General features: G+C 39.4%; 1 protein-coding gene across 1 annotated transcript in view; it reads right to left on the bottom strand.

The window, feature by feature from the left end:
• FRZB (frizzled related protein) overlaps positions 1-15,225 on the bottom strand; it is a 26,078-nt gene extending 10,853 nt beyond the window's left edge. The window contains exons 1-2 of the mRNA XM_085321923.1: positions 14,819-15,225; positions 3,532-3,579 (exon numbers count right to left, since the gene is read on the bottom strand). Of these exons, the coding sequence (XP_085178049.1) occupies positions 3,532-3,579; positions 14,819-15,149 (379 nt within the window). The 5' untranslated portion in view covers positions 15,150-15,225. The remainder of the gene's footprint in view (positions 1-3,531; positions 3,580-14,818) is intronic.
• Positions 15,226-15,231: the final 6 nt, after the last annotated feature.

Here is a 15,231-nt window from a genome sequence, read left to right as displayed (position 1 = left end):
TTTTGTTGGGAGGGAGAAGAAGGGGAGAGAAACACATTTAATTACTACTACTCTAAAGACCTGCCCATGTTCTTAATGAAGGATAATTTCCAATAGTTCTAGTGCTTTTCAAATTTATATCTCAAAGAACTTTACAAAAAGATGCATTATTTCTAATTCCTATTGAGAGATAAAGAAACTGACACAATGAGGCATCAAGTCACTTGCCAAGGTCAGTTTTAAAGTCAGCTGTAGGGCTAGAATGAACTCAGCACTCCCAATTCCTGTTACACTGACCTTCAAAAAAACATAATGCGAGTATTAGAAAAAACAGTTTTTGACTGATGTRTGTTTCTTTCAAGGCAAAGCTTTCCGCAGAGAGCATGAATAGAGTGCCCACAAARGAAGGCAGCAAAATTTTGTTATAAAAATGTACTGTCTCTTGATGCTAAGGGAAAATCCCATTCTACACGAGCCACGTGCAGGTTTTGATCTGGATATCTCTAATTTTTCTAACGCATGTTTGTCTGCCACTTTGCCTGGATATTCTCCCCTGAAGCCGCCAGAATTCTCAAAAGAGCTCTGGAACCACAGCAACAACATATCCAAAGCACTGAGACAGAATGTCACATYGGTTTTGATGGATATCTCAGCTAACTTTTCAATTAATTATTCTTTTTTAATATAAGCCAACACAGGCCTAACATAAGCTCAACATTTATACCTTTGAAAACTTCCTCCTATAAATACCAAAACAAATGGAATGCATGGCAAAAGGGTTTTCCACAATAATCACTACCTACAAGTATGCCATTTTAAATGTACACATATACATAGTCTAAAAATACGTCTGTAAAACCAATCAGTAGAAGTACTCAAACCTAACAAATTATTTGCTGATAAAAAGGTCTGGAAAAAAATTCTAAGYAACTTGAGGAACATCTGATGAAATGCACAAAAATGTAGTTTACAGCTGAGACGGGGAACGAAAGAAAGGAGAGAGAGGGGGAACGAAAGAATACATGCAGACTTGGAGCAAAAGTTTTGCCARTTGACACCATCAGGGATAAACGATGCTTTGAGCAGATTTAAGACATTAACATTGCTCACAGCAACAATATCCAGGAGTATTTGCAGTATGTTTTTAGAAACCACGGAGTTGAGTCCAGGATTCTTTCAAACACTTCATGTTCATGCTACTTGCAATAAAATCCCTATTTACAATGGCAAAATTACAAAGCTACTTTACTGAACATATAAATAAACCAAGTATTGAAAATATATATATTTTCAGGTGAGGCTAAATGGTGTTCATCAATTTAAACAAGTGTACTACATTGAATCACCAAGTGAAAACTGGTGATAAAAACAGTACTCTTCTTTGTTAGTCTTGTTTCTGCGCATTTTCACTCTCTTTTTGGATTAAGGTTTTATATGTTTGGTTTTGTTTTCACTAGTCTAGCTGCACCATGATAGCTAAAACAGTACAACTGAATCTTACTCTCTTCTTTCCGTACTACTTCAGTCTGCATCACTGAAGATAGGCAAATCTGAGGACATTAAATATTAAATATTTCTGATACAATATGACATAGAAAGCATCTAACTTTATTTTCATACCCCAATTATAGTTTGTTACCGTGCAGCATGAAACTCACTTTCTCACGTCACACAACTAAAAATTGCTTAATATTAAAAAGATACGTAATAATAAAAAACTTAGTCTTTCAGACATGGTTCCATGTTTAAGACAAAGTAAAGGAAAGTTTGTTAAGGACCTCACTGCTGTTGGGGGGGGGGGAGGATTAATTGTTGCTGGTTTTTAAAGGATGTATATTGGAATTTAAATAACATTTTGCACTTACATAGCTTCTTTCACATTAGTACCTACTGATTAAGTTTTAAAACTGTATTACAAGCTGAACATTATTAATACTGTTTTACAATTCTATCACAGAGATAAAGGCTAAAGTTATCAAAACTTGGTACCAAGACATAAGTTCTGCAAGCCCATTTAGGTACTTATACTAATAAATTGACCATCCTTGTGCACTGTAGCTGGTCAAAACCTCYGGAAAAGAAAAGACAGTTTGTCTAACACTAGCTTCCCAACTGTTTTTGCCAAAAGTCTATGATGAAGACTTCTGAAGGAAAGCTAATAAATTCGAGAAATCCTACAGTCATTGGCTTGCTTTAACTACAAATTCATGTTTCTATAATATACCATCTACCAGGCCAGGCTTTGCTTTATTGCATTGTCTATGAAGAGTGGCAAAACTCRGAGGAGTTTATTCAGTTCCAGCACAAACAAAACAAAGAAAGGCATCAACARGGGACCCACTGGAACAAAAAATGGTCTCAGAAGGTCTCATTCTTTTTCTTCTCAGATTAATGGGAGTTTTACCATTATCTACAAAGGAATTTAACTTACAAATTTTAAACTGTTATCTTCATTGCTTTTGCCCTTTACAATAGAGAGGGCTGGTATAGTCATCAGTTTGCTGCAAAGTAAAATAAAGTTAAGGAAAATAGGYAGAAGTATTACTTATATCAGTTCTTAATGCTTCTTAGCAAACCAGAAGATCTTTTTCCTTTCCTACTGAATCTTGAACAGCCTATTTGTGTCTAGCCTTATTTGACTAAATAGTATTAAACCTGTAACTTGTTTTCAGTGCACTTCCACTCTACGTTAATGTGAACATCTGCAACGTTTGTCTTCTTTCAATTTATGCATTAATATCTACAAGGGTATAGAATTTTCTTTTGGTATATACTATTCAAACATTGCACTGTTTTGCTTTACTGTTTAAAGACTTTGGATTTCTATTTTTATTTCAGTAAACATTTTCCCAATTAAATCAAAATTCATATTGATACAGTAGCAAATGCTTTGACCAAGACAATGATGAAATGGGCTCCAAAACATACAGAGAAGCATCTGAGTAGCGTGTAAAAAGTCAGATCAGTAGAATTCCTGTGTTGAGTAACACAAGTTTGACCAACATTATTATTCTCTCTGTATGACAAAATGCTAAGAGAAATGTTTTGCATTGTATTGATGAGGCAAAATATGCTTTTGTAGATTTTTGTCAAGGAAATTAGAGACATTCTTTTTCTCATTAGATTTTCAATTTTACAGAGAAAAGTAGTCGGAAGATAAGTTAGAGTTGGAAGATCTGAGTAAAAAACTATAGCATGTTTTGTAGTAGGGAAGCAAATGTATTTAGTGATTATTCTTCCTGTCCAACAAGACAAAGCTTTCTATGAAACCAACACAGCRCTCTCAATTTGATGGAAATTTTACCTAAAGTAGAAGAAACAAATGCTAGAAGAAGTGCTAAAAAGTTAATCCAGTCCTCTGCTAAGAAATATACAGGCTTTCCAACCCCTAAATCTCACTTTCATATGAAAGAAGTACAATCTACAGAAGCACAATCTACAAGATCCGAAGACAAGACAGAATATTTATGCATCGCTTAGTACTAGTCTTAATTATTGAAAGAATTTGCAAAGACTACAGCTTATTATACAGTTTTATAAAAATGTACTCACCACTGCCGGTGCCTCTACAGTTGCCATTATTAGAATCCATAGGGAAATCTGGCATGGATTTGTAAAATATGTAAAGAAGTGTTAGTATTTTTAATATTGGATTATTTCAACACAGCCACATTAAAATGCTTTTTATTTCTCTAATATTTAGTATATTAAAACTCAATAACTTTTATTAATAAACAAAGAAGTTGTAATGTTCTAGAAGCCAGATTGTTCTTGTTAAAGTTAACACAAATTCTTATTTAAATTTGCATGGAATATGGTTCACAATGTTAAATGTAAAAGTAGATTAAATGTCACATTTATACTGGTGCATAGATCGGCAGATTTGGGAGAAGGATGGAAATTTATAGCATGAACTTAGTGTATCTAAAAACATATACATACTGTTTGCATTTAATTAGATGCTGAAGGAGAAATTACTTTTGGTTTGTTTTATTGGTTACTRAGGAAATTAAACCGACTATAATCACATCATTGAAGCAAATGCCAAAACAAATGTTTCAGAACTTCCCTTTCCCTTCAGTTTAAAAATATACTGATTATTTTGAAGGACAGATAAAGAACAAAATTAAAAAAAAGAAAGAAAAAAGAGGGCACTGTGCCAAACTTACAAATGTTTCTAAAAGCAGTTCTYTGGAAGTGGAGTGTGTCCCATGTTGGTAAAATGTATAATTTCAAATCTGTTGTTCACTAAATCACACTTCCATTTACTGAATTTATGCATATACTTAATAATGAAAATGAATATATTATTGCATATAATGTTGTAGATGTTTAAATATATAGAATAGATSTTTAAATACAGGAGAGAGAAGTTACCGGGGAGACATAGCACAAATCATTAGAACGACAAATAAAACGGAAAAACAGATGARCCTTCAAATAAAATGCCATTCTTCAAGTTTGTATGCCCAAAGGATTGTCCAGCTTTTCACCTCTAGAAATTGATGTCATACAAACRCCATCTTTCTTACATCCTTACTTTATCATGTATATCACAACACAGCTCTTAATATAGAAAAAATGAATCCATGAGCATGTAACAAAAGCTACAGTCTTGCAACAGGAGCTACAAGGATCTGGCTGTAAAACAGTCAAGGTCATTGATGATACTTGGTATAGGTAGAGTTTAGATACATGGATTATATTTTAAGGGCTGGGACCATTATTTAATAATAGGTTTTGAACTATAAATATATTTAAAATACTTAACTCTTCACCAGAGATCTAACAGTACATACTTGATCTTCTAATTTTGCCCATACATTAAAAAAAAAAGTCTTAATGTATTTTTTATACTTCTCATAGCATGAGATTTCCTTTATATAAATGGACATATGGCTAAATGATAGTCAGGGCAAGCATAAATCTGAAGAAAAAAAACTAATTTAGCTAACTAATGCAATAATTAACTTCACAGAAAACTTCAGAAACAAGCATTTCTACCAATGTAATAAGCAAAGAGTACAGGAAGTAACACAGAACAATTGACTAGATGCCTTATGTCCAGCATCCTGTCCCTGGTAACAGTCCAAACTATTTCAGCCAAAGAAAGTTTCTCCRCAGAAACTATCCCAGTACCTTAGTTTACAGTACATAAAACATTTTTATGGTGCAATTCAGGCTTCAGCCATAATGTACTTCTATGGTAGCCATAAGGCATCTCCATATTGCCTTGTAACAAGTCAAATTACATACACTAACTCTTGTTTTACTATGATTAGTCATGTGAGATATTCTTGAATATTTAAAAAGTTATTTAGATGGGGTAATAATTAAAGGTTGTGACTCCTACTAATGATATATGATAATAAAAGATTCTCCAACAAATTTAAATGCTTTTTACATTTTCTCAAGTGCTTCCGTGTATGCCAGGGCAGGATGAAAAAAGAAAATGGTCTTCCTCAAGCAAATGATTATCATATTTCTTTTCACTCTTCTCCCTTTGCAGGGCTGAGCTCTGTTGCCTTGTTAYAGTATAATTAGTTGGCATTTCTCTTTAAACCTACAGCTCTTCCTGACTTGGTGACAGCGTACASTCTACTTCCTTCTATAGTTCAATAATTCTCTGATCTCCTCTCATTACGGAAAGTAGTATACGAAACACTCTACTTGTGGTGCTAGTACYACCTGGTGATGAGGATCAGCCTGAGGCATTTTGCCAGTCTAGGCATTCAAGAGAGTAACAGCACCAGTCAAGCAGAGAAAGCTCTCTGGATTTGCTGCCACTCCAGTGCTGTTGTCTTGGGCAACTACTCAGTTTGCCTTTAAGGCCAGCTCGCTCTGCACATGCCCAAAACAACTTTTTCTGGTGCTTCACCTGGCCCAACAAACTGCAATTCCTGCCAAAATGGGCACGTCAGTTATGAATGAAGGGATGTTTTGTTCACACTTCTAAATTACATTCTCTATGCCAGTAAAACTGTTAATGGAGTCTAAACCAAAAATAAAGGCACTGCAAGACACCCTTCCAAAACTGAAGGCTGATCCAAACATTCATGAACCTTATGGTGCTTATATTAGATTTGTGTGTTGATCCAAACTGCCAACTTCTGACCATACAGAAAAATCACCTACTGTTCTTTTTAGCTTCATACACCTACACAAGAATGTTTTTGAYAACAAATACTTCCTTTGTTACCCAAAGACAGGGATTCTAAAGGATTTCATTAATAAACAATTACACAAGATAATAAATTTGTATATTAAGGTACAACTCCAGAATGAGAACCTACAACTGGATCCAGTTTGATACCCTTGCTACGTCAGTGCTAAGTCCAACTGACTCTGGAGTTTTAATCAGAGACAAATTTGATAAAGCTGGTGTRTTTCTGTGACTTCAGGTCAGATCTCCAGCCCTGATTTATCAGCTTTCATCCWCTACAGTCAGTAGCTCTATAATAATACGCATCAGCTGAAGAACTATCCTTGTAACCAATATATAGAAAACTCCATTGCAATGCAATGAGGGCTCGTAAACACTCAGTACGCCTGATTGATCCTATAACAGCAAAAAACAACACAAAACAAAAAAAAAAATCAGAGGGAATTAGGCCACTTTCCACCAGACACTTTCTTCTACTTCTAGGTATGCAACTTTTTTTCTTTTTTAAGTCAATTAACAATGCACCACAACCTCAGATCATTTCATAATTCTGCACATATTTGCTTGCCAGTTCACTTGTCCAATCCCAAACTAGTAATTATGGATATCTGATGAAATATTTGGCTATACTGCAAAAGAATAATTTGATAAGAAGTTGTTGTTCAGAACAGCTAGTAAAGAAAATATGTTCAGTTTTTGTGCCTAAATTGAGGCTGTAGTGCACAGTGTATTGTACTCTGCAACTATGGTCATAGTAAAATGTTTGTCAATGAAAAAAGGGTGCTAACTAGGTATTGTTAAGCCACTTAGTGATTCCTTTGCTTAATTTTGARGGCTAGGCCAGGCAAGTATGGAACTGACCCTAAGTTGATGCTGCTATTTCTCAGTGTACTTATGCCTRTTTAAGAGATGGGCAATTACTAGAGAGAAGCACAGAGCTGTGGGACAAAAGAACTGAGAGAGGATACCACAGACTTTCATCACTGCAGAGGACACACTGGAAAAGGCAATGTCCCTGTCTGAAAGATCATGTCCCTGATCCTTCCCCCACATCCAGCAATCAAGATTTTGGTGCTGCTGCCTCCTTTCCCACTGCCTGCCCATGCTCTTCCCCCATYTCCAAGGCCAGGGCCAAGGTAGATTACGGCAGGCTAAGTCTCAACCATCCTGCTCCTGCCCTAGAGTATCCTCACGCAATAGTGTGGGAACCCCCTCCTTGGCTGGGCACTCCTGCCACCAAGTTCGCATCAGCCATGTGACGAGAAACTCAGGGTTGGGGCCGTCCCTTCTACCAGCCCCACATGCCCAGATTGGCTTAAACAAATCCAGGGCTCTGCGGAGAAGGACCTGGGAGTGCTGGTGGATGACAAGTTGACCATGAGCCAGTAATGTGCCCTTGTGGCCAAGAAAGCCAATGGTGTCCTGACGTGCATTAGGAAGACTGTTGCCAGCAGGTCGAAGGAGGTGATCCTGCCCCTTTACTCAGCCCTGGGGAGGCCTCATCTCAAGTAGTGCATCCAGTTCTGGGCTCCCCAGGACAAGAGAGACATGGAGCTACTGGAGAGAGTCCAGCAGAGGGCTACGAAGATGATCAGAGGGCTGGAGCACCTGCCCTGTGAGGAACGKCTGYGAGAGCTGGGCCTCYTCAGCCTGGGGAAGAGAAGACTGAGGGGGGATCTKATCMATGTGTAYAAGTACCTGAAGGGAGGGTGTCAAGGGGACGGGGCCAAGCTCTTTTCAGTTGTCCCGTGTGACAGGGCAAGAGGCAATGRGCAGAAACTGAAGCACRGGCAGTTCYGCCTGAMCGTGAGGGGGAATTTCTTCMCTGWGAGAGTGACGGAGCACTGGAGCAGGTTGCCYRGAGAGGTTGYGCAGYCTCCTTCTCYGGAGATMTTCAAGGCCYGCCTGGATGCAACCCTGTCTACCATGCTCTAGGTGACCCTGCTAGAGCAGAGGGGTTGGACTAGGTGATCTCCAGAGGTCCCTTCCAACCTTACTGATTCTATGATTCCATATTTTTAAYAATAAACAACTGACTTCCAATTGTTCCTCTTCTCTTCAGAACTGACTTCTTTGCAAAGTGCTGTCTTYACAAAAGAGTGTGTTGAAAGAAGTATCCATCAACAATGATTAGCAGGACTGTCAAGGAAAAATATTATCCAGAGCTCAAACTCTATTGATCCAAGTTTTCCTATTAAAATTTGATTAAGAGAGGGGGGAAAATAAAGTGATTTTTCCCACAAGCCATTCTAATTAATCTTTTTTCAATGTGAAGCTATTAAAATCACTCAAAATAAAATTAGAATAAAAGTTATTTGTATAGTAAGTGTACAAAATAATAATTGCTGGACTACAGATTTGGATGAGAGGTTTGGGAAATGGCAGTAACTGGTAGAAACTTAATCCTGAACACACATCTTATTTACGTCAGTTAAAAAAAAAAAGAGAGAGAGAGACAGAGAGAGAGAGAGAGGAAGGGAGAAGAAAAAAACTGCCAAGAGTACTAAGAACCTGACTGTCACTGTAATTAAAAGAATATCACCCAGCTACTATTGAAGCCATTTCAGGAACACTGCTCTTAAAAAAAAAAAAAAAAAACACACAATTTGATCATTGTTTGTGCACTTTCTTCAGGTGGAGATATCTGTGAGCCCTGTTAATTAAGAAATCTTCCAAAAATACATATGTTTAGGCTTTGTAATCTATTTTAGTTTTTAATATATAGAGAATCTTTGTTTATCTGACTGCAAAAAGAAAAGTGAGTGAAAATAATATAAAAAATGATGCTAGTTAAAATTTCATATAGATTCTTGTATGCTAAACCACAGAGCAACTTGCAACCTGACAATACTTCCACTCCATATACACGTAGGAAAATCTGAATCTCTTATCTTTCATTTACATCAATAGGAAAACAAACATTTCTCACTGTCTGCACTACAGCCTGACAAGTTTTGATAAAATTCAGCTGCATAGAGCTCGAATCTGTGCTTAGACCATAAAAGTTATTCTAGGGAATTCAGTCTTCAAAGGCTGGCAAATTGAATTGATACTAAGACATAATCAGTGATATTATTATTTACAAGGTTTAACATTCTCTTATTTAAGAACTTTTAATTTCTCTTAATTACATTTGCTCATAGTGTCTCCTTCAAAGCTTGCAGCTTGTGATTATTTTGTTCTTTTAATTAAGAAATCAGTCCACTTGAAAGTTGTGCAAATGACTAAAATCTCCACTCTAAAATGACAATCTCGGCATACACAACCATTCTGAGGAAGGCATACTTTGTGTGTCTGAAATACTTTTCTAGCACATTGTAGAGTTTGACTACGATAAATAGAGCTAGGCAAAGTGTGATGTCAAGTTTGGCAACACCTATTTTGGAAATTAAGTCATTAATACATTAAAAACAAGCATGAGAAATGATTCTTTCACTTTTGATTTAAGCATACAATGCCTAAGTCACATAGTGGGTTCCTATGAATTCCTCTTAAGGCAGACATGATTGAACTACACTTAAGATTCTCAAAATACATCTTCCTCAATTAAATAACATTTAATTTTCTTTCATGTTTAAGACATTTAAGGTATAACTTTTTTTWAAAAAAAGAATCTGATTTCTAAACGCTTGTTTTAAAATAATCACCCCAAATGATTCCAACATTGATTATGTGGTTGATACCTTTACTATGACATTTCCTTTTCTCCAATACCTCATTAAAAGCCCTACACACCTTCAAGCCATTTTTATATCTGCTTGTAATATGGGCTGTTCCTGTTCCAGGACAAGCGGATAAAGACAGTACAGCAATCAGCAGCTAGTTTAGGGTAGCGGAAAGGCCAAGCKTTTCTAGTATGGAAACCAACAAGCATTTTAACTGCTCAAGAATCCTCTTGCAACAGGAGTTAGAGGATTTGTATTAAGAGACTGCAAGCTGTAAACTCCAGAAATACGGAGATAACTGGATGGATTTGGCTTCCCCACAGAAGACGCAAGTTAAATCACAAATTAAGTACGGTTTCTTATAGGTAATGAAACATTTAGCAAGATCAAATACAGTGAGATATGACTGAGACATTTTTCAAAATTCTGCAAGGGAAACATGAAGGTTTGCAAAGTTATCCCTACAATAAGCAACAAGATACAGAGTTTTTCAAGTTTTAAAGTACGTCCCACTCAAATATAACTTCAACATTTGCAAAGTGAGAAATACAGCTGACAGAACTGTCCTCAAATATGCTTGTTAGGGGTAACATTGCTCTTACTTTATTATTTCCTTCTTCAAAACAGAAACAAATTTGCAACTTGAATATGAACAGCATGATAGACAGTAGCAGACCAGCACGCATGTTTCAGGGCTTTTTTGAATCAGCATTCGAATGCCAGCAGTGAATTTGGTCATTTATTATGTGTAAAATTAAAGACAGGCTCTTAGATTCCAGGAGCTGATAGACTGAGTGATGCAGTGGTGAGCAAGACTTGGCTTTTACTTGCCTCTGTACGTGCTTTTTGCTACTTCACAAAATAAGAAATATTTGACAGGAACAAAGAAAATAGACAACTCCATAAACTTGGGGAAGAGTCAGCTTAAGCATTTGGCACACAGACACTGAAATATATGGAGCAAGGTGTATTCTGAACAGTATACATAGCAACACTACTTATACACAACTATTCAGCATATATCATACAACAACAGCCTGTATCAGTGTCTGTGAGTGGAATCACTTTAATCCACAAAAAATGTAAGTTAGAGGCATAAAGTAAAAAGCCTGAAATAGAGTTGACCTTAGCACACGCTGGTCTTGCAAGTGAGAGGTTGTCACACTGTCAAGCATGTTTTTTTTTTTTTTTTTTTTCCTCCTTCCTGGACAGTGATCTGTGGGATCCTCCAAGCAAACTAAAATATTCAGCATCATACTAGCCTCCAAAACATCCACATAGTACCTTTTAAATACAGGCCTGGAGATTCCCTGTTATGTAAGTATAAAGAACCCAGGTGTTTTCCACAGGTGATGAAAACTGGACTTCAAACTTACTGACAGATATGAAGTATGTGTAATATAAATAATATTTATGATATGTTTTATTTATTATTATGTTGTTATATACTATACAAATATAATACACACAAAATAACAAGAAAGGTATGTTTCCCACAGGACAAATCTTTGAAGGTGGCCCCTAAAACCTGAATGACCTCGGCCACCCAAAATCAGCAGCAGAATATGGCAGTCCATGTGGTGTTTTGGGGGACAGCACAAGCCAAGAGGGTCCTGTTTCTCTTAATTCAAGTTGCATAGGTTTTTTCCAACTGAATCCTAAATAAGGCACTACCAACGTGTAGGCAGCCCTGAAGAACTAGAGTAAAGACACAAATATCTCCCTCATTCTTGCAGAGAGAAAGCCTCCTCAAAGCCTAGGCTGTGTATGATAAAAAGAAGTTGTTCTAAAAGATGCTCATGGAGGATTAAAACACAACCTGAGTATCAGTAACTGAGAGTGAACTTTTTACTAGCATTTGCCACAGATTTTACCAATCACAGCTTCTCACATTTTATAACAGCCACAGTATTGTAGGCATGGGGTGTACAACTGATATGAATGAAATTCTTCTTCATTTACTGCAACTTCAGCTAAAGAAAAAAAAAGTGGATTTCAAATGAACTTCAACTTGGCATTGTCAAAATGACCATTCAAGTAAAGACTAACTACTTTAATGGTGGCAGAGATCAGACGGGTCTGATCAGGTCTGTAGGACCTGATGAGGCAGAGCTTCCAGGAATCTCATATTGTGGAGCAACAATCAAGTTTGCACACCCACATATTCAGCCTCTGATCAAGGCTCCAGATGAGCGAGGCCAGCAGTACTGCTGGTACTGGTACAAATCAGAGCTTGTCAGAGCATCCAAAAGGGAATTTTTGCTAGGTTCTATACAGATTCTCCCTGGCTGCAGAACCAGACGACAACTGAACCGGCATGACACTCAACAGTCAAAAATGTTTCAATACATTGAATCAGCAAAAACACCTGCCACACTACAAGCGCTCTGCATCTTGTGGCCACTGTTTTTCCCCATGATAGCTAGAAGTCTCTGACTCTCAGACTATACCTGACCCTTACAAACTGCCACTGCCAATGCCTTTTACAAGCAACCCATACCACAGAAGACGGCCTTCCTCAGCGTGCACCAAGTGCCAGAACAGCCCTTTCACCCAGCCAAACCACAGGTTCATAAGAGGCATGTGGCGGAACATTAGGGAAAAAAATGGAAATCAGACCTTTTGAACTGTCCCTACTCAGCAGCAAACACCTGAGTATGTTATCTTTTAGGCTGCCACCTTACACAAGAGATTAAAAAATATTAATCCTCCTCAGTTAATAACGCAGAGACTTTAAGAGGAAAGAATACAGTAGAATCTTGTCACTTTGCAGCAGCAAATTTCTTTTTTCTTTTGAAAATGAAAAATGAAGATTTCTGAAGAATAAAAATCTCTTCTGTAACAAAAGCCACTGAAAATGAATTTGTGTGTATTTGCTCTACTAAAAGTATTCTACAAACAGCATGAGGTTCAGGAGTGCTCAGGAGGAAAAATAAGAGTACTGTATACTAACCATTGAGCAGTTTGTTATTTGCATCTTCTACTTGGCTGCAATCCTTTATTTGGAGAATTGAGAAATGTTCATCTGACTTCTTCCTAGAACAGGAATACTTCATTCTGCCTTCTAAAGGAACATTTTTATTCCCTCAAGAAGGATTCTTTCAGTCTAGTGAATAATACATTAGTTCAAAATTTTAAACCCAGAAACGAGAATGTCATCAGGTTCTCATTCACTGAAAGAAAGTTTTCATGGATTCTGGACGGGAATTATTCAAAGAGGTTATTGTACTGCTCTGCTTCTCAGAAATAGGTAACTCTGGGGCAATTTTAGCAAAACTTCCTTCCTTAAGATTTGAATGTGATTGCTTTCAAATTGCTGTAGACTTGCCAAGCCTCACTCAGTTTGGATCCATTTTAAGGCAGTTGTGAAAGCACGTCAAAGCTGCTGAAAAATGAGTTTGGTGTTCAAAACCACACTCCCCCAAACCATCCCAGCAGGTACACAGCCCTCAAAAAACAGCAAGAGGAGATGCAGAGACAAAAATAAGTAGCTAAGTTTACAGGCTAGGTACTATTAGAGAGGTTAAAAGAAGGAAGGAAATGCAGAACATCTGGAAGAGTCAGAGAATTTTAATACAACCTGAGCTATCAGGGTATGATTATTGAGTGTCATACAAGTCTTGAAGAGGTAGAAAGGATAATTTTATGGAACGAGAGAAGGAATGGAGTTGGTCTCCAACAGAGAGAAGTGAACAAAGCTTATCTAGGGAAGGCTGAATAAGGGAAGCATGGTCAGGAAACTAAAGCAAGAGATACTATTAGGAGAAGAAAACAGGAATGACAGTATTCAACATTACTAGTAATAGGCTAAAAGCACAGTCAAACACTGAAGTGCTGATCACAGCAAGTATCAGAAGAAGAAAACCTTTCATTCAAAAGACACTAGTGATGGAGAAGGAAGGATGAGGGAGAGATGGAATAGACTGCACCCAGCAAACTGCTCCAGCCCAATGCTGCAGGCTGTGCAGCCAGAGGAGTGGGCTGCAGCAGCAGGAGTTACTAACAAAGAGCGTGAGGAAGCCTGAAGGGTGCACAGGTGCATTCCTGCCTTATCCCTTAACTTCCTGTTAACTGCTTTCTGGCCAAAGCTTGCTTTTCTGCTGCTTTGACACAGAGGTCACAAACCCACCAACACTGCAACATACTGCATGTTCTGTGCAACATGGTTACAACATTGGCAAATGTTTTCCTCAAACCAGACAGGCCATTTTGTAAAGGTCAAAGCTCAGTCACGATAACTACCATTGCCTACTTTAATTCCCTATTCAATAGCTACTTCACTGGAGTATTTCTGTGGTGCTTGTCTTACTACGTTGCAGGTGTGCAGTGCTAGCTGTTCCACCCCAAAGGGAGCTGCTATTTGCTGCAAGTGGAATTGCACCCTTAACAGAGCAGAAAACCTCAGCAACAACAGTTTTGCAGTGTCCTGGTGACACAAAACAGCTGGAAGCCTTCACCTAATCACACAGCGATTTTCTTACTGCCCAGGTAACCCTTAGACAGCAACCTGATAATGTACCTAAAAATTAATTGCCAGCAACCTTGTGGTATCTAACAAAGTAAGCACTGCCAATGAAACAAGATACAGCTGGAAAGCTGCTGGGCTCTGTGGGCTTGAGGGGCCCCCTGGACACCATCATGATGGGACACGGGCTGGAACAGACGAAGCAGTGTTAACACTGGAACCAGCCTTCAGCTCCCCCGAGAACGCCAGCAACACGATGTACTAAAAACGCACCTTCGCTGCCCTGCTCCTGAGCACACCCAGGGTACCTACCGCCGGACCCGTGCGGTGACCGTGCACCAAACGCGGGCGGGCGGGCGTTTTCTCCCCCTCCGCGGCCCCGCACGGGCTGCGACTGGCCTGCGCTGCCGCGGCAGGGGAGCGGGGGGGACAGGCGCACCCCGACCCGGGGGCTCCGTTCCCCAGCACGGTCCGCTCGGGTGCGCGGGCAGCGGCCGGGGGGGGAGCGGGTGCAGGGCGCCATCGCGCCCGCGGCGCGGCACTCACCGGCTCCCTCGGCGGTGACGATGGCCTCGGGGGAGATGCAGACGCCGCGGTCGTAGAGCGGCAGCTCGTCGCAGGCCAGGCTCTCGGGCCAGGCGTGGCGGTAGCGCACGAGCACGGGCTCGCAGCCGGCGCGGGCCCGCTCGCACACCGACTTGCAGGGCTTGATGGGCTCGTGCTGGAAGTCGATGGTGCAGATGGGCGCGTACATGGCGCAGAGGAAGAAGAGCAGGTCGGGGCTGCAGTTGGTGCCCAGCAGCCCCTCGAACTGCTCCATGGCCAGGATGGCGTTGGCCTGCGTGCTGTGGTGCAGGTGGTTGGGCATCTTGGTCATGTTCCAGGGCAGCGGCTTGCAGAGGGGGATGCGCACCGGCTCGCAGGCCGCGGCCCGCGCCCGCGGCGCCCCGCGCAGCACC

The sequence above is a fragment of the Rhea americana genome, unplaced genomic scaffold (genome assembly GCF_003343005.1).
Source record: "Rhea americana isolate MKP2758 unplaced genomic scaffold, rheAme1 scaffold_12, whole genome shotgun sequence".
Classification (NCBI taxonomy): domain Eukaryota; kingdom Metazoa; phylum Chordata; class Aves; order Rheiformes; family Rheidae; genus Rhea; species Rhea americana.
Note: the sequence above shows the minus strand (reverse complement) of the source record. Positions and strands in the feature narration are given on the sequence as shown.